The sequence below is a fragment of the Melopsittacus undulatus genome, chromosome 4 (assembly GCF_012275295.1).
Source record: "Melopsittacus undulatus isolate bMelUnd1 chromosome 4, bMelUnd1.mat.Z, whole genome shotgun sequence".
NCBI lineage: Eukaryota > Metazoa > Chordata > Aves > Psittaciformes > Psittaculidae > Melopsittacus > Melopsittacus undulatus.
In genome coordinates, this window is record NC_047530.1 from 105969557 (window position 1) to 105988719 (window position 19163).

Genomic DNA, 19163 nt, shown 5'->3' on the forward strand with positions numbered 1-19163 from the left:
AAAAGGGGACAAACTTTCAAGTCACTATTAGCTATGGTGACAGGTTCAACTTTTCTCCCTTCCTCATTAAATTCACCTCCCATTAATGCAAGAGAAAAGTGCAACTTTGCAGCATGTTTGCTCACATCAAGTTTTGCCTCGAGAGCACATTTTGCAGTAAACAAAATATGGTCTCTGAAGTTGCAAAGTGCACAAGCTGAAGGCACGGAGTACAAACACACAGGAAAAGAGATTCAAAATACCAAGTAACAAAAAACGAAGAGAAAAGAAAAATGTGGAATTTTAAACTCCCTGACAGAAGATACATTTACATGGGACCAACTCTTAAAAGGTGACCATTTTTAAACTAACAAACAAATACTGTAAAATAATGAAACTTTATTCTTATTAAGTAAAAGCTCCAGAAAATACCTTGAAGTTTAAAAACTAATACACTGATGTGTTAACTAGTTTTAAGAACGTCCTTAATATTACGAAAAGAGTGCAAAAAGGATTCTTCCATTCTAACGCTTTTGGAAGCTGCTGATTTCGCTGCCCGTTTCCACTTTGAAAGGATTGTTTTTCAAGGTGCATTCCTCACAGAAAAAAATCACAGAACATGAACTTGTCGATAGGCTAGACCAAGGAAACATGTCTTTCAAAGTCATCCCAATTGTAGCAGCAACTGACATTTTACTATATAAAGAAGAAAGTCCAAAACTCTTCTTTGAGGCATAGCTCGTGTCAGAGCTCGAGTATCAGCAGTTGCCAAAGGAGGCTCCGGATACCACCTGCGCTCCTCCAGTGTCTGTTCTGGCTAGGAATAGAAGCTGATCCAGTATATTCACTATCTGTACCCTCTGGTGCTTGCACAAGTTGATGAGCCATCTGAAATTACATTAAAAGTTCAAGAAATTCTCTTGTATTAAAACTTCCACCTTATGTCCTTTACCCCCTTCCCCCAAAAGCCCAAAACCCAGCACTGACTGCAAAACATCAACAGTGTAAACAGAAGCTGGTATAACATATAAACATCCATTCATTCATTTCAGGTTATAATAACAGTTCATCATAAAACTGCATGACATTTTATGGTAGGAAATAAAGCAAACAGCGAAGGCACAGGAGGAAACTTGGCGGAAAGAATGTAATAAAATGAACTGGCAGTAACTACAGATATTAATCTCCAGTCTTCAAAACTATTTAATGACAATCAGGACCTTGTACTTCAATCCCAACCTGGAATGTACAGGACTACATTCTCCCCTGGACAAGTATTTAGTCAGCACAACAGATGGGACTTTCGCTACACTCAGATAACTGTACGTGGAGATGCAGTCCCTGATACCTCACCACCCCCGAGAAGCCAGAAGCCCACCACTACCTGTATGCTCAGCCTCTCAGGGTCTGCAGCACACCAGAGGGCAGGGGTAGATGCATACTTACTGTAAGTTAACTCTTCTCCAGCTCTCTTGCGTGACTGGTCACCTCTAGGAAAGAAAGAGAAGTATTTTCATGATGATGTGAACTAATTGAAGATGCTCCTGCTTGTAGCACGGAGGGTTGGGTAAGACCTTTAATGGTTCCTACCAACCCAAACCATTCAATGATTTTTAAAAAGGGAAATCAGTATGAAATAGCTCAGCACAACCATCAACTTCCATAGACTTTGGAATCAAAATTCAAACAGAGCAGTAATAACACATGGCTACAGGATTCCCAATTCACTAGAACAGAAGCATAAGCTATACTTTTCTGATTTAATTAGCTCACCCTTCCGTTGAAGTGTGTTTGATTTTATAAGATAATTTTGCACAAAATTAAGATGAGGAAAATTGCTCGTATGTAATGTGGTCTTAAGTCATGCATAAAATTGTTTTCCTTGCTTCAGACTCCTTAACTGAACTTTATAGAGCTACGTGAATATCTCTGCATCTATCACTATGAAAACATACGATGCTGCTGAAAACCCAACAGACTCTAAGCGAGTCTGAGCTAACAGCATGCCCTCTTCAAGGGGAAAATTTAAATAAGTAACTAGAAAGTTGTATAAACACTGGTTGACATTATTGCTCCCGAAAACCCAAAGTTGAATTCCCATTGGAAAACAGTTTCTTTCCTTTTATTCTTATGCACACGAACTCTTAGAAGCTGGAAAATACCTATCATCCTTGTGGTGATAGATATGCTATTGGTGCTGTTAAAGAAGAGAGATCCTAATACATTTTCATCACAGTGGTTATAATGTCACATTTATCTGCTGGGAATTGGCAGAAAATATTGTTTTTTTTTCCAATAACATGAAATTGTTCTTCCCTGAAGAAACTCTTAAGGTGACTGATCTGCTGTGCATGCCTTGATTAAGGTCGTTCACAAGAGAAATACTGCCAAGCAACTGGCCTATCCTGCAACAATAGTATTTAATCGTGTTTATAACCTGACTATTTCAACTAGAACCTGACATGTCGTTAATGCTGCCGAAGAGACCTCACTGCGTTGTGTTCCTCGAGGTTATTGCTTTACAGGGAAATGCAGCAGCAACGGCTTCACCATTTCTGGTGCAATTGGAGAAGAACAGATGATATTTCATACTAATCTAGAAGAGAACACACTTGGCACATTACTTGCTAAAAGAGAAAACAACCTTTTTTATGTATAAATATATACATCTATACGTGTAGGAATATAACCTCAGACCAATTTTGAGTTATAAATAAGTTATATTTATTTACAACACAGGAAGAAATGTATTTCAAGATGTAATATGCAGAGCAAAATGTGTTCCAAATGCCACTGCAAAATGCTACATAGCAAATACATTACCTGTGTTTCAGTTTTCTTTTACCTGTATTCTTTTAATGATGACAGACTCTAACACTTTATATGACCTTCATGTTTACCAGACTGCACTGACCCCTGACAGTACAACCATATAAATATGCTGTGCAAAACACACTCACCAGAAACTAAATGGCATCAATCAGTTATTCTACTGCAAAGGTTTAGTTTGCATTTTTATTTAATACACTGGAAGCAGTTATGTAGAAACAGCAGCTGCATAAAAGCATGGGCTAGGGTGGGCCAATTTCCTAAACCTACAAGGTATACCAAAACTCTTCACATGTTCACTACCCAGCAGATGCCATACTGCATAAAGCCTGAAGGAAAAGAACTTGTAGAAATTAGACTGTGCCAACAATATATGACACTGAAACCTTAACTAATATTTGGTTCATCCTTGTATGAATATCATCAAGCTCTAATCTCTTCTCCATCCCCACTTCACACACAGGACAGAAGCAGTTTCCTATGGATTTGCAATAGTTCCAGTGCTAGAGAATTACTTTTGTGCATAAACCAGGAGTTTCTAACATATATTCTGAGGATCCCCCCAGGTCTCAAACAAGAGAGCACCACAGAGACATCTGGCCTTTGCAGTGGTCGGTATCCTTCCTAGCCTTTTATACAGCATCTTCCTCACAGCACCAGCCAAAGAACTTCACAGCCAGGCTAACAAGCCTCTTTTATTTTCAGGTACCTAGGGAAAAAGGTTTTTGAGACTGATTGTTTTTGTGGATATGGACGATTACTCCTTGAAACTTGATTTTTAATTCTCTATGAAGTGTGAAACTGGTGAAATGCAGTTGTAAGCAGAATATTAGAAGCCACCTACAGAATTAGTAATATTGAAAGACAAAACTAAAATGTTCCTTTTTCTGTTCTGTACCTGGCATTCTCTTATCAGCATTATAGGCCAGCTCAGTTTCCAAGTCTCAAACTTCTGTGTCTTGTGCCAGATGCACTGCTCTTTTCAGCTCAAGCCCTTATGGCTTGTTTTCAGTGCCTTGACTCGTGTGTGTACTTGCCAAAAACATCTTTTCCTCACCAGAAAGCGTTACAAGGAGTGAGCCTACAAAACCATTTGCATTTGGGTCAGCAGCAGAGTTTTGAAGCTCAATAATTTACCAAGCTTTGAAAAGAGAGATCACCTTTGAGGAAACCTACATGAGGGTATGAAATCCAGGAGTACATCTTACACTAAATATACCCACGTCCAGTGGGTGTTAAAACTACAGGACCAGATTCTCAGTGTTGCACAGGTAACAAGAAAGATGAAGACTTATTCTCTTCATGCAGAAATGATCCTCTTGGGAACAGCACAATGGGTTCCTTAGACTGTTAAGACTACTGCAAAAGTGGTATACTGCTGTGGTGAAAGCACTGTGCTTCCATCTAGGCAGTTAAACAGAAGAGCACAAAGCAACAGGGACTGCCCAGAGGGCATAATACAGGCCAGGAACATTTTCTGCTGTCTCTTTTGATGCTTTTTCTTTCTTTCAATACTTAGATGAGAAAAAGACTATTTAAAATAAACACCTTAACCGTATAAATAGCTCTGCCAGTGGAGTAAGGAGAAAGTCATCAACTGGCATTTTCAAAAACATCATGAAAAGAAGTCAGTTTATAGAAAATAAAGAGCCAAAGTAAAGGCTGAAGAATGGCATAATCATACATTAGAAACAATCAAAGCACAGGGAATTGTGTTTTGAATTTATGAATTATAAACAATCTTTTTCATTAAAATATTTCAAGACTTCCCATCGTCTATTTTTTGGTATCATCTGCAGAGTTGGCAGTGCTCAAAAAGCATGGGAAAAAAGGGCCATTTTCAAACACTGAGTTGTGAAGCTTATTTATTAACTTTTGAATTATTTCTTCAGTATTTTCAGATTCATTCATTTCTACCATTTCAGCACTGTCCAGCACAATTACTACTGAAGACTAATAATGATTACCTAGTAAATCCATTCTGCATAAGCTCTCTCTGAAGTTTCTGGTCTTGAGCAGCATATTCCTGAAGCTCAGATTCCACAGCAGGCGGAAGAATATTTGGGATGAACTTAGAAAACAAAGCTGGTGCCATCTGTACCCATTCTATAAGAAAAGAGGAAGCAACAACAAAATGTGGAAAAGATCTTTTGTGAAAACTTTATTCTTTGACAAATGTAACTTTGCTCTATTTTAAACACATTTTAGGATCTTGAGTTTAAACGAACAAATACCCAACCCTCAAACTCCACAGAAACGAAGCCTTAAAGCAGAACAAATAATCAGATGTTTACATGTAGATAAAAGATTTATTGTCATCAACCTCATCATCAAATTGAAATTCAGTTTTTGCTACATCTCACCGGTCCTGCTGAGTCTCTGCACTCACCTCGATATCTTTGATTATCAACTCACCTTGATAATCAGCTCATTTGTAACACTTTACTCTGCAAGTGTATTCACAGAGCTTATACCTCTCTTCCCTGAGCCTTCCTTCTACAAATCACACTAATGTCACCATACAACCTTGCTTCTCCATCCCCCATTTCAAATAAATTAACATAATTCTCTTCCTGATCTTCCAAAGCTTAGATGAACACTTTTCTAATCTCCATTATGTAATATTAACCTCTACTAGCTCGGCTTCAGGATAGAAATGTGATTTAATTTCACTATACCAAACACTGCCTTACAGGAGTAAGAAAGTTTACCTTAAAGTCGCTTCAAGGCTGATTATATGAAACACAGAATGAGTCAAGGATGAAAACTGGGTTTCTAGCAACTGTTCTGAGAGAAACGAATACTTCTTGAGTATTTCTGAAGCCAGTCTTTCCAGAGGTTATAGCAGTTACCTTAAACTCCATCTTTACTTGGAAATAAGGGATGCTTTTCAAAACATTCACTAAGGCATATGACAAGTTTTCATCCAATTCCCACATGTTTATTTGGTCAATGCCAAACTTTACTCTTCATTCTAACTGGCAAACCTAGAAAATCCTCATTATTAGTGTACATGGGGTTTAAACAAAATCCAATGCACTAAACTGCCTCATCACAGAATCATTTAGGTTGCGAAAGACCTTTAAGATCATCAAGTCTAACCATTAACCCAGAACTCCCAAGTACACCACTAAGCCATGTCCTTAAGTGCCACATCTACACATCTTTTAAACACCTCCAGGGATAGTGACTCAGCCACTTCCTTGGGCAGCCTGTTCCAATGCTCCACAACCCTTTCAGACAAGATATTTTTCCTAAATACCCAGTCTTTGGGTTCAGCCATCCAGATAGTTTTACAATAGATACAATGACAAGAAAACCAAACCAACTAACCCCCAAATTCTACAGACATGAAACAGCATTCTTCATCTAATGAAATACAGGAAAAAAGTACCATGTGAAATGTGTTACCTGCTGAAGACCTAATGCTACTGAATCATTTAGCCAAGCTAATAAACTTACTTGGAATCCACAATATGAAATACTGTGGTAGAGTATTTCATGCCACTGCCAGATCATTATGGGTGAGGTGAAAAGAGTATTTCAGACTAAATCCAAGTGAGACAACCGGCAGCCTGAGCACTTGCCCCAGGCTCCAGTGTTTTCTGATGCAGGCATCACATGCTGGAGCTAGAACTAGAATACAGATTTTCTGGCAACATTTGAGATCTAACAGCCTGTCAAGTACTTTCTGCCTGAAGAGGAAATAAGAGAAAGTCCATCACCACCAGTTGCATCCTTTTGTTCTTTACACTGCTTAAGCAGACACTTCCTAGTGCTGCTCTAATACTCCAGCACATCCCACTGACCACATTTTCTGCTTTATTGCTCCAGTTATCTGCTTGCCAGAGCCGTAATACATCCAATGGAGCAAGTCCCACAGAGTAAGCAGAAAAGCATGGCCTCAGAGAAACTCTTGCCCCAATTGTTTCAGGATTCATCCTCAAGACCCAGCACCACCAGAGAACAGCCTTTTACATTAAGAAGTCTATCCTGTGCTCTTCTGGTTGGAATGACATTAAAGTTCTTCATTTTCTCACAGGCTGAGAAGCTTGACGAGCAGGTAACCAGAGAAATTACGTATTGTTTAAACAATAGCTTAAAGTCAGCCATTTGGGTCTTCCTACCAGCTGTGGAAAGCAGGCAAATTATAGGAACAACCTTTATACTTAAGTATCTTATAGCCATAAGACAACTATTCAAAATCCAATTAGGCCCATGGTACCAACTCAAACCAGTATCTGTTGTGTTGTGAAGTAGACAACACAACAGCGATCATCTGAAATGAAGAAGTGGGAAATCACAAGTCCATCACCTACAACAAAACCACACTGAGCTGCTTTCAAAAGAATTATACTTATATATACACCCTTCTTTTCTTTGGTACTGAGCAGTTCACAAAAATGAAATCAGCATTGCCTTAAAAATGATGGTACGATGTTAATTTTGCTGTTGTAAAAATAATCCTTGCTTACTGAAGTGCTTTATCCATGCAATTTGTAAATGGAGGTCCACCCCATTCCTGGCTTGCGTACAAGAACTAGAGCTTCTTGTAATGCTTTCCCATCCTCATTTCTATTTTTATATCAAATAAAGTATGAGAGACTTGTGGAAGCATTTCTTTTTTACCTGGTCGTAGTGTATACAGGCCTTTCACAATATTTGCCATGGTTGAAGGAGTTATTTGAAAGGGCGTTGACTGAGCTTCCAAAAGTAAAGCTGAAATAAAATTAAGAGAATTAACAGGTTTTCTAATAAACAAATACAGGCTTTTACATATACATTATTATATCAAAGACAAACAATAGTTGTGCTTTGTTATCTGATGTCCTTACAAAGGAAACAGGTATATAACTGATAATGCTCAAAAGTAATACAACATCACCTTTAATAGAGATATTCTGCTCAAATTCTAGATGATGAAAATGGGAAATAACTTGTTTTTCATCCATTTTCAGACAGGCAGCAGGAGTCACGAGGAAAAACCAAGCAAGTGATGGCTCTAAGAATTCAGATGCAGAACTGAAGTAAACAATTTATTTTTAGAAGCACTCTCATACTGTGGGCCGAACATATGGAGAGCCACAAGTCCTTGCTTTACAGTACTCCAAATCTTGTACAGAAAACTGAGGGCGATTGGAAGTCTGTGAATGAAGTACTCGCAGTGTAAAAACATATGTAAAAATCAAATAAGAAAAGTGGTTCTTTTAAACACAAGTGAATATCTTAATTTCATTCTTGGTAATTCTTCTCTAGTAAACATTGCAATAATTGTATTTCCTCTTGTGGAAAAACCTGGCAATAGCACATTCACCATTTATATTATAATATACAAGCCTTTACCCTGTCTTGTAATTTATAAGGCTTAAAAGGTTCAAATTTATATCTGAATTATCGAAACACCCAGGAGAAAGAAAAGAAATAAGTAAGGTTTAAACCAACTGATGCCTCTCAGTTTTTATTCCTCTACAAAGGAGTCAAGCAATAAATACACCTTTCTGTACCCATTAGATAGAGGAGAAATGACTCTTACAACTCTACCAAAAGGGCATATCTCTGTGCTTACATTGTACAGACTTTGCTTTTTAAGCCTCAGAGCATCTCCAGATCTAGCTGCAGCATCTTCCGCTATAGTACCATAAAACGGAAAACAGTGTCAGAAAAAGAAGCACATGCTACTGAAGATTTAAGTGGCTCATGTAATAGGAAGATTAAAAAACAGAATACTTTTTCTAATCTCCAAGTAATCAAAGTTGTTATATTTAACTGTTGCAGATGAATTTATGTTACAAAGAACCATCTTACAAGCGCTTGCTCATTTCAGCTGAAGCCTTGAGGGGGCAAGAACCTGTGATTTGTTTTGTAAAGACTTATTTACAGCCTATTTCCTAAAGATATTTTTCAAACAGCCTCTTGGCAACCAAGAAAGTTGCAAATCATAGAATTAGAAAGAAGGTAATTTTTATAAGGAAGCTAGGCAACAGTAACAGACAATCCAAAGCACGTATGGGTGTATATATATATATGTATATATATTTAATTAAATTGTAGTTATTTTAGCCTAAGCTTCACCAACACATTAGCACTGTCCACAGAACTGTAAATTTGTTCTTCAGACACAGACAACAAATTATATCCCTAAAATATGTATAACCAATTATTTAAAACAAAAGCAGCCTAGGAATTAACAATGACATAGAAAGCACAAAGTGAAGTTGAGCATTTAGTAAGAAAATTAAAGTAGCATAGCTTCTTGAATTTAAACCTCACAAACAGAAAATTGTGCTCTCGCTAGTGCCTAAGTTATAACTAGCAAGAGCAATTAAAAAATATTTCAGAAGCTACTTTATGTAACTTCATAGATAGAGGACATATTGTGGGAGAAAATGATGCTACTGAGAGTTTTCTTCCCTTCCAGGTAATGGAAACCCCCACCAGTGGTCCCTTAACATGATCAAGGTATTGACCAACTGCATTATCTGTAGAAGCAATAGTTTTAAGAGGGTAGTCCACGTCTTGAGTATAGTTTACCATTACAAACGTAATATTACTTGTCACTTTTGTTAAGGTAATATTCACTAATGAAGGTTATTTCAATTGTGAACCTTTGAGGTCATGGGAACAGGTATATTTGCAATATAAAGCGTGTATAACAAGCAGCCACTTGTTTCTGTTCTAGATTATTGGTCTATGACTACCTGTCATTAGAAAGGGATTTCATGATTAAAATCAGTGAAAGAATTCACCTGCAGATCACCACATGCTACAATGCAAACTGAAGTCACTCCCTGATTACAGCCAAATACAAGCATGATGGCATTATATTAAACAACAATATAACAAAATAATGGCATACATTTCCTGTTTCTCAATAAAGCAAAGTGAAAGAATATACTGTTCATTAAATCATAATCCAGCCTACACTTTCTCCAAAAGCTAGATATCAGTATCTGATACAAAAAGCACTGCTGTAGGATATGTCTTTTCAGAATGATTTCCATAAGAATGAGCAAGACTCCCCTCTTTGGATATATCCAAAAAACCTCAATTCAGGTTTATAGACAAAGATGTAAATAGATGGAAGAGGTAAAACTTTGCCTTCAGTTTTGCAATGAAACCTACCTAAAGGTTCATCAATCCTGATTGCTTCTTAAGAGAGGGTCACTTAAAACAGAAACAACTGTGCCAGACATACTGAAGTTATCTATCCCTGTTGTTACTTTGCAATCTCACAAAAGACCTCCACATATTAAAGCTTTGGCTCGTTTTATTAGAATAATTATGACAAAACAGAAGCTGCACTGACTCCTCCCTACTCTCAGAAGCTCCAATAAAACCAAGCCTCAGATGACTGACAGCTGTACCGACGCTATGATACTATCTGACCACCTCCCCAGTGCTTGTGAAATACTGCATTTTACAGACTAAGTAACCAATATGCTAAGTTAATTAACCTGAACATAGTCCTGAAAACAACTCATGGCAGAATCAAAGAAAAGCGTGGGTTCCCAAGATGAAATGTTTTCATTCAGAAACATACAAGATGCTTTGAAATATTGCTGAACCAAGGTAAGACACAATACCCAGAACAACCTCAGCATCTTTCTGAGTTATTGGGGATGAACTATATTGGAGTATGTGAGGTATGAACCTATAGCACTTCAGGTACTCCACAGTAACCGAGTTACTCTCTTATTACACAGTAACACTGGAGAAGCTTGTCTCTCAATGAAGGCTTAAGCTACTTCCTAATTACAGTGGGGTACATGGCGCAAGACCTGTGACCCCAGTAATTCCAGGAACAGCAGATGACAACTCAAGTTCAAAATCACAAGTTCTTAACTCAAGGTTCACGTGAAAAAAATTAGGAGTTAACTATCCCAAAAATCCTTTTCTATCCTTCAGCATTCCTTTAAAACAGATCTATTTTGCTTGGCAGAAAACTGAAACTTTTGCATGTTAGCACACAAGATTTTTTTCCTCCCTTTCCAGTAATTTAATAGAACTTCAAAGTAAGATATTTTAACAAATTAGACATAAGTATGGCTTAGGCAGATGTGTTCAAAGTTGTAATTATTCAGGGATGCACTTAAAGGGTATTCCCATTAAAAGCAACTCCAACGGCTTCCACAACTAAGGCATTAGTCAGCTGCTGCTCTCCAGTCTTCAGCTGAAGCAGAACTGATAGCTTAATGAAGCTGCAAAGTAGAATGAATGTATTCTGGAGATCTTTATCCCATAGTATAAACTGTGCTCCTTAGTACTTAATTCCAGTATGCAATACTTACATTATTTTGCAGAAGAACAACTTTAACATTTCCATAGAATTGAAATCCTTACACAACCATAAGTAAGATATACCTGAGCTTTCAAGTACCTAAAGGGGCTGACAAGAAAGCTGAAAAGGGATGCTTTACAAGGGCCTGTAGTGACAGGCCAAGGGGAATGGCTTGAACCTGCCAGAACAGGGGAGACTGAGATGAGCTCTTAGGCAGAAGCTCTTCCCTGTGAGGGTGCTGAGGCGCTGGCACAGGGTGCCCAGAGAAGCTGTGGCCACGCAATCCCTGGCAGTGTTCAAGCCCAGGCTGGATGAAACCTTGGGTGATATGGTTTAGTGTGAGGTGTCCCTGCCCATGGCAGGGGGGTTGGAGCTGGATGATCTTAAGGTCCTTTCCAATCCTAACTATTCTATGATTCCTGTATCATAACCTTTTCTCTTAAATCCAGCCTGTGCAAAGCACTTGATTAAAAGCCATATGCCAATAGCTAATGGGAAGGGAACCACTATGGCTGGCATCCAAAATGCAGCTGTAGTTTTATGCTACTGTTCTTGGTTGAGGTTTTAGGGGAGGCTGGCTGGGTTTGTTCTGGGCTGAGTTGGGGGGGGGGATGTCGTTCTTTGGAGTTTGTTGTTTTATTATTTATCTGCTGCCTATTTTATTATTACAAGGACTGATCATTTTTCAATACTTTAACTGAGATATGGTTTGTGCTTGTTCACTTCAATAGCCTTTTACATGAAAGCCAAACTTTCTTCTGGCTTAACCCTCACATTTCCAGGAACAAACTGCTCACGATTCTGCATTTTTCTTTTTCTTTAAATAGAACTAAAAATAGATTTTTAGCAACTGAAATTCTTCAAAAGTTCGTAATAAAAATGTGGATTAGAAGAAAAAAAGACCTAAACATTGTATTTCTTACTAAGCATTTGCCAGTAGGAATTTCATAGAGCCACAGATTATGTTTAAAATATCCATTGTATAGCCCAAAGGCTTTATTAAGCATCTAATGAAAATGCTACAAAATAAAAATTCTAAAGTTTTCATCACATGGAAAATATCCAGTGTTGTTCGAAGAATAAATATGAAAAGCAAAGCTATAAATGCAGACATATATACTTTTGGATTTCTATAATTCGAAAATAAGGTGATATTTTTCCGTTTGCAATTTTATGCTAAGGCTTATTGAAATGGGAATATTATTCCTACTTTTTTACCAAGGAACCAGATTAAACATGACAGTCATTACTTCAGACTGTATTTTCCAATGAGAAAATGCCTTTACTTCAAAGGTGCTGCAACTTAATCAACATGAAACAAGGAAAAATATGAAATGCAACTTCAGCTTTTTAAAATAGCCTAGTTCTTGGGTGAAAAGTTTAGTTCAGTGATAAAATTTGTGTGTAGATTATTATAGAATCACAGAATAGCTGGGGTTTGAAAGGACCTTAAGATCATCAAGTTTCAACCCCCCTGCCATGGGCAGGGACACCTCACACTAGACCATGGCACCCAAGGCTCTGCCCACACTGGCCTTGAACATTGACAGGGATGGAGCATTCACATCTTCCTTGAGCAAGTGTTACTTAAAGAATTTGAGCATATTCTCTTATGCTTAGTAAGAGTACATACTGTTTCCAATATGGTTACAATACAATTACTTAGCCCTTAGCTGACAAATTACAACCAGCACTTCAATATTAGTGATATCACCCTTAAAATGGTCAGTTTGTCATTCTTGATTATTCCATAAGGCCTGCAAAGCACAGAGGATTTAAGATTAATAGCTACACAAGGTATATCCCACATAGCCCTTGAGAGTGTGGGGGGAACTGCTGAGGTCTAAGAATAGACTGACATTAATGTGACAATTCAGTGTTTCAAAGAAAAACGAATGGTCAATGCAGCATCCCAGCAGAGACCTCACATGCTGGAAAAGAACTGGAACACGCTGCAGTTGATTTTCACTATCAGTTATCTGTGTCTTCCAATAGTTGGAAGGAAGACAGGAAGGAAAACATTTTTTAGGGTTAAAACTAGGAACTTGAAGTAGAGCCAATAACATTAACCTATTTGCCTACATAGAATAAGCCAGAAATTAAACAATGAAACAAATTCACAATCCTGTATATGCATAAAAATCTTTTAAATGTAATTTTAACAAAGAACTCTACAATAAATGCATCCCTTCCCTACATCTAAAAAAGGACCCTTTATGCTACAACACCCTCCTTCTCCCCTTCCCCAAACATTTAATGTCTCAAGCTGGTATTTAAATAGCTTTATAGCTGCAGAAAAAGATTAAAATAGCTTTTTTGTTGTAGAGAAATTCTAACAGAAGTCACCCTCATTTAGTCTGGTATAAATACACTGGAATGAATCAGTTTTTCCTAGTGCTCTGCTACATTGCTCCATTTTTAAGGCCCTCAGGAGGCAATCTTCTAAGATCATTTTACCTATCCAGACACATAGACTGATTCTAAAGACAAAGAGCAAGGCACTGCACTGGCAAGTAATTCTGCCTTTTAAATTATTTTATTCTTTTAAAAGAGATCTATGGTTTTCTTTTTCTGTATCATTCTTAAAAGCAAGAAACACCTTCATGAAGGTGAAGTAAGGTTATGCAGATTTTTTTTTCCCTATAATGATTTTGCACACTTGAAGGAGGAAAAGCAAGCAAAGCAGTGTCTAGGGGCCGAGTAATATCCAATGTATTAGAGAAGGAAAGAGCCTCAGCAATCAAATGGGACTTTTTGATTAACAACATACTGCTTCTGCCATCACAGCAGTCACTCTGCATCTTGAAGAAAAAAGGAATGGTTATTTCAGATGCTTAAGGGCAGATTCTCTATTAATGCTTTAGTTCAGATTCAAAATGTGCTTTTGAAGCAAATTCACTGATCATCCCCATTTACAGCTCCTTGGTTTGTATGACAGAGCTGCCTTGGAGCATATTAACATCATTCCTTTCGGGCAAGATTAAACCAGATGTGCTCAAACTCCTAACTGGCGTTCTGTCCACAGGACCAGACATTAGCAAGTGTGAAATAAAACTCTCCCAAACTCACATAAAGGCGAATACTGGGTCCTCAACAACACATAGGTGTTTTGTACTGTGTTCCTTTTACACCACATCACTTATTTATGTAGATATACCTAAACCGCGCAAGGACACCTTCAGCTCTTCCTACAGGACAAACACCTTCCAAGGTACAAACCCATGGTCACCAAACTTCAGCTGCACCAAAGCTATAATAATGCTCTATGCATTTTTGTCAAAACTAGGACACAGGCCTACACTGCCTTTGGATCCAACACAGTACAGCCATTAAAGAACAAGTTCATTTATGAAGCTAACTGCTATTTCCTTATCAAACATAAGCACTGGATCAATAAGGTAGTAAGAAACACAAAGAATAACTTCTTGAATGCAAATCCAGAAGAGCAGCATACAGAAAGGGTAAGAGCAATGCTTCCTTTAAGCAGCTGAAAAATAATGAGTGTTTTCTGCCTTGGCAGAGAATTTTCTCTACAGTTTGTGCATCAGAGCAGTAACAGGTTACTTCTCACACACAGATTTGAGATAGATGTCAAAATAGAGGGGAGGAAAAACAAGCGCCAGCTCAAGCATGGAAAGAGTCAATCCAATCCATCCTTTTCTTGTCTATCTCTGCCAAAGGGTGAGGCACAGCAAGTGAATAAAAACCCCAACACATCAAAAGAAACCCTGTGTTCTTTATTGTAGCTGTATAACTAGGCCACAAACCTGGCATCAATCATAGCCTTTTGCACTGCTGCTCTTCTGGGGTAGTCATGAGAGCTAGAAAAGGAATTTATTAACAATAGGCACTATGTCATAGCCGTACAGAGCCAAAATGATGAGGGTCCCTTGCCCCACTGACATCAACTGGTTTCTGGAGGTCAACACAGCAAAACACATCAGCTAAATGCATAGCTCTCCTGCTCACCCACTGCACAAGCAACAGGAAACATGCTGCCTGGTACATTTATCAACTCTAACAGCTGTAACTAGATTCATTCTCTATAATTTTGTATTAGATTTGTACCTGCTGCAAGCAACAAGGACAGCTGGACAATTTCATCCTTAGGTAGCTGTTAGCAGCCTTTTCCAGCTTTCAAGTTAACTTTTCTGGTCCTTTTCAGAAAGCACTGATACAGTGGAAATTCATCTCCTGACATCTGTCTTACATAAGTATCTTCAGAGAAAAGTTTTTCCCATTAAGCTATTAGAAACTGCTTATAAGGAAATAGGCTGCTAGTCCTCTTCTCCAGGCTTTTTACAATGAGTTTTTTCTTGGAAAACCATGAGAATTGGTATTTTTGGTGAACAGGAAGGGATTCTATAGGTACACTGTGAACAAAAGACAGACTATGGACAACATGGGCCCTCTCCAGAAGCTGTTGGGAGAACTGGCTACACAGGACTTGGAGAAGGCTGAGGTTCTGAATGGCTTCTTTGCCTCGGTCTTCACTGGCAAAGGCTCTGACCACAGCACCCGAGTCTTGGAAAGCAGATGCAGGGACTGTGAAAATATAGACCTTAGGCCCACTGTAGGAGAGGATCTGGTTCAAGACCATCTTAATTAAGAACCTGAATGTACACAAGTCCATGGGCCCTGATGAAATCCATCCACGGGTCCTGAAGGAGCTGGCGAATGAAGTTGCTACGCCACTGGCCATCATATTTGAAAAATCATGGCAGTCAGGTGAAGTTCCCAACAACTGGAAAAAGGGAAATATAACCCCCATTTTCAAGAAGGGGAAAATGGATGACCCAGGGAACTACAGACCAGTCACTCTCACCTGTGTGTCTGGCAAAATCTGGGAGCAGATTCTCCTGGAAGGCATGCTAGGGCACATGAAAAAGAGCAAGGTGCTTGGTGACAGCCAGCAGGGCTTCACTAAGGGGAAATCCTGCCTGACCAATTTGGTGGCCTTCTATGACAGGGCTACAAAAGTGATGGACAGGGGTGGAGCAGTTGATGTCATCTACCTGGACTTGTGCAAAGCATTCGACACTGTCCCACATGACAGCCTTGTCTCTAAACTGGAGAGACATCAATTTGATAGGTGGACCACTCGGTGGATAAAGAACTGGCTGGATGGCCGCACTCAAAGAGTTGTGGTCAACGGCTCAATGTCCAGCTGGAGACCAGTAACGAGTGGTGTCCCTCAGGGATCAGTGTTGGGACTGGTCTTGTTCAACATCTTTGTCGCTGACATGGACAGTGGGATTGAGTGAGCCCTCGGCAAGTTTGCCGATGACACCAAGCTGTGTGGTTCGGTTGATACACTGGAGGGAAGGAATGTCATTCAGAGGGACCTTGACACGCTTGTGAGGTGGGCTGATGCCAACCTCATGAAGTTTAACCCTGCCAAGTGCAAGGTCCTACACCTGGATCGGAGCAATCCCAGGCACAGCTATAGGTTGGGCAGAGAAGAGATTCAGAGCAGCCCAAGGAGAAGGACTTGGGGGTGTTGATGGATGAGAAAATGAACATGAGCCAGCAGTGTGCACTCACAGCCCAGAAAGCAACTGTATCCTGGGCTGCATCAAAAGGAGCATGACCAGCAGGTCAAAGGAGGTGATCCTGCCCCTCTACTCTGCTCTCGTGAGAGCTCACCTGGAGCGTTGTGTGCAGTTCTGGTGTCCTCAACATCAAAAGGACATGGAACTGTTGGAACAAGTCCAGAGGAGACCACGAGGATGATCAGGGACTGGAGCACCTCCCGTATGAAGACAGGCTGAGAAAGTTGGGGCTGTTCAGTCTGGAGAAGAGAAGGCTACGTGGAGACCTCATAGCAGCCTTCCAGTATCTGAAGGGGGCCTACAGGGTTGCTGGTGAGGGACTCTTCATCAGGGACTGTAGTGATAGAACAAGGGGTAACGGGTTCAAACTGAAACAGGGGAAGTTTAGATTGAATATAAGGAAGAAATTTTTTACTGTTAGGGTGGTGAGGCACTGGAATGGGTTGCCCAGGGAGGTTGTGAATGCTCCATCCCTGGCAGTATGCGAGGCCAGGTTGGATGAAGCCTTAGGTGATATGGTTTAGTGTGAGGTGTCCCTGCCTGTGGCAGGGGGGTTGGAACTTCATGATCTTAAGGTCCTTTCCAACCCTAACTATTCTATGAATATAAATAATACATTTTTACACAGGGTTTTAGCTCTGAACTCACACAAGCACTGACATGGAAAACTACATGCAACAGTTGCCTACATGCTATTAACAATGTACAGACAGATAACCATATGCTCAAGTTTCAGTAGCTGATTCTGTACTTACCTTGATACACATCATAAACAAAAATCGGAGACATTCAGAAGCTGAAGCGTAATGCTTCAATCCTCAATGATCATTCTGCCTACACTTCATATTTTCAAGCTCAAAATTCAGTAAGTCTCAGGGAATTGCCTCATTCACAGGCCATGTTCTCACCATGGATCCTGACAACAACATTAAGACTCATGAAGTCTTGGTCCCTCTTTATGGTATAGCGTTTTCACCATGGCCCAAATGATTTCCTTTCCTCTGGGGAAAAAGGACCTGGTTTATGATCTCTTTCTGACACAGCGAATCAAAGATGGGAACACAGGAAACTCAGGTCTAACCTACCAGAAAAGACAGTGGCTGCACAAGAAGAAAAGATCCCATGTATCCCTGAATTTTCCTGCTTATAAATCATCTCATGCAGGACTCCAGCAGGAACAAAGATAACATTCTCCACCACCCCCTCCCTAGTGACAAGGGGTTATTATCTGCACCTTCCCATCCCATTTCTCAACCTTCTTGTAAATAAGATGCTGTATCTTTCCTTCTTACATTCAGTTAAGTAATTCTGCACACAGCAACTTCTCCCAAGCCATTTAATACCACAGCCTTATCTGCAAGAGCCAGCTCTGGCTTTGTAAGGAAAATAACCAGGTTATATTCACTTAGCTCAAATGTATCCACTCTAATTTGAAGAGCACTGACTCAATATGTATGTGTGAATGTAAAAGTGTTTCACAAACACAGCTGTGTACATGGATCTGTGTATTATTTCTTTTTATGTATTAACTCTAACTGCTCATAAGTGCTCTAGATAAAAGAGCATTGTGAAGGTTTTTTAATAAACATTTCCTCTGTCAAATAAATGGAACTAAATCTGTTTATGCAGGCAAAATGTGTTCAAGTGAAGCTCACTCAAGCAATACTTCTTCTGTAGGTAATGAATTCACACCTCAATCACTCTATTTCTACAACTAAGTCCTCAGATAAGTGCTTCCACCACAGAGACCATTTTACCAGGAGTTCATTTTGCATCTTCCTGCCTTCAACCACACAGCATGGGGACTTGGGCTGTCTCAGCGAGTGGGAGTTTGAGCAAGATCAAACACTAAGGAAGAGATCTGCACTGCACTGCTACTCTGACTTTATTTTTCCCCATCTTTTGAAGTAGAGCAGGAACTTTTTCTTTGAGCAAAAGAACCTGAAATGTATTAACAGTCCTTCCTGAACACAACTTCAAATACAAATGTCAGCTTGCAGGCTCTGACAGAAAGACAAGATACTACAAACAAACCTTCCTTTGTACAAAAAACATAGCAACAAATTTCAAGAGCAAAAGCAGATGCTATTCTTGTCCTCTGAGTCTAGCTCACAGACAGATTAAACCTATTTTGTTGTTTGCTTTTCAAAATAGAGGCAAGGCATGCTGCTTCTCGCTCAAGTGGTAGCTGCGGCATCTCCTTATAAAACAGCCTCTGGATCCCATTTCTCTATATAGATCACAATTTCAATGACTTTCATTTCCTAAGCATACCCACTCTAAACCTTATTCCCCACCTCCCCATAATACAAAAATCTCTTTTCTGCTGAACTAAATCTATATAAAATGTCAGGAAACAGCACCACACACTGACAATGTGGCAGTAATTAACAAACACTGACTTACATGCTATTTTCACATAGTCCTTACACTTCCAAAGATTCTATTACGGCCTGAATTACAGCAAGCTAGAAAGAACAGCCAAGAATGACAGCACATAATACAAGTTTTTCAGCATCTCACAG

The 19163-nt window shown here is 39.2% G+C and overlaps 1 protein-coding gene across 2 annotated transcripts in view; it reads right to left on the minus strand.

The window, feature by feature from the left end:
* Window positions 1–358: 358 nt before the first annotated feature.
* The window catches only part of CACUL1 (CDK2 associated cullin domain 1), a 48342-nt gene continuing 29537 nt past the window's right edge, over window positions 359–19163 (minus strand). For both annotated transcript variants that reach the window (XM_034062051.1, XM_034062049.1), the window contains 4 exons: window positions 7438–7527; window positions 4776–4914; window positions 1426–1469; window positions 359–867 (listed from right to left, as the gene is read on the minus strand). In XM_034062051.1, coding sequence (XP_033917942.1) covers window positions 827–867; window positions 1426–1469; window positions 4776–4914; window positions 7438–7527 — 314 coding nt within the window. In that variant the 3' untranslated portion in view covers window positions 359–826. The remainder of the gene's footprint in view (window positions 868–1425; window positions 1470–4775; window positions 4915–7437; window positions 7528–19163) is intronic.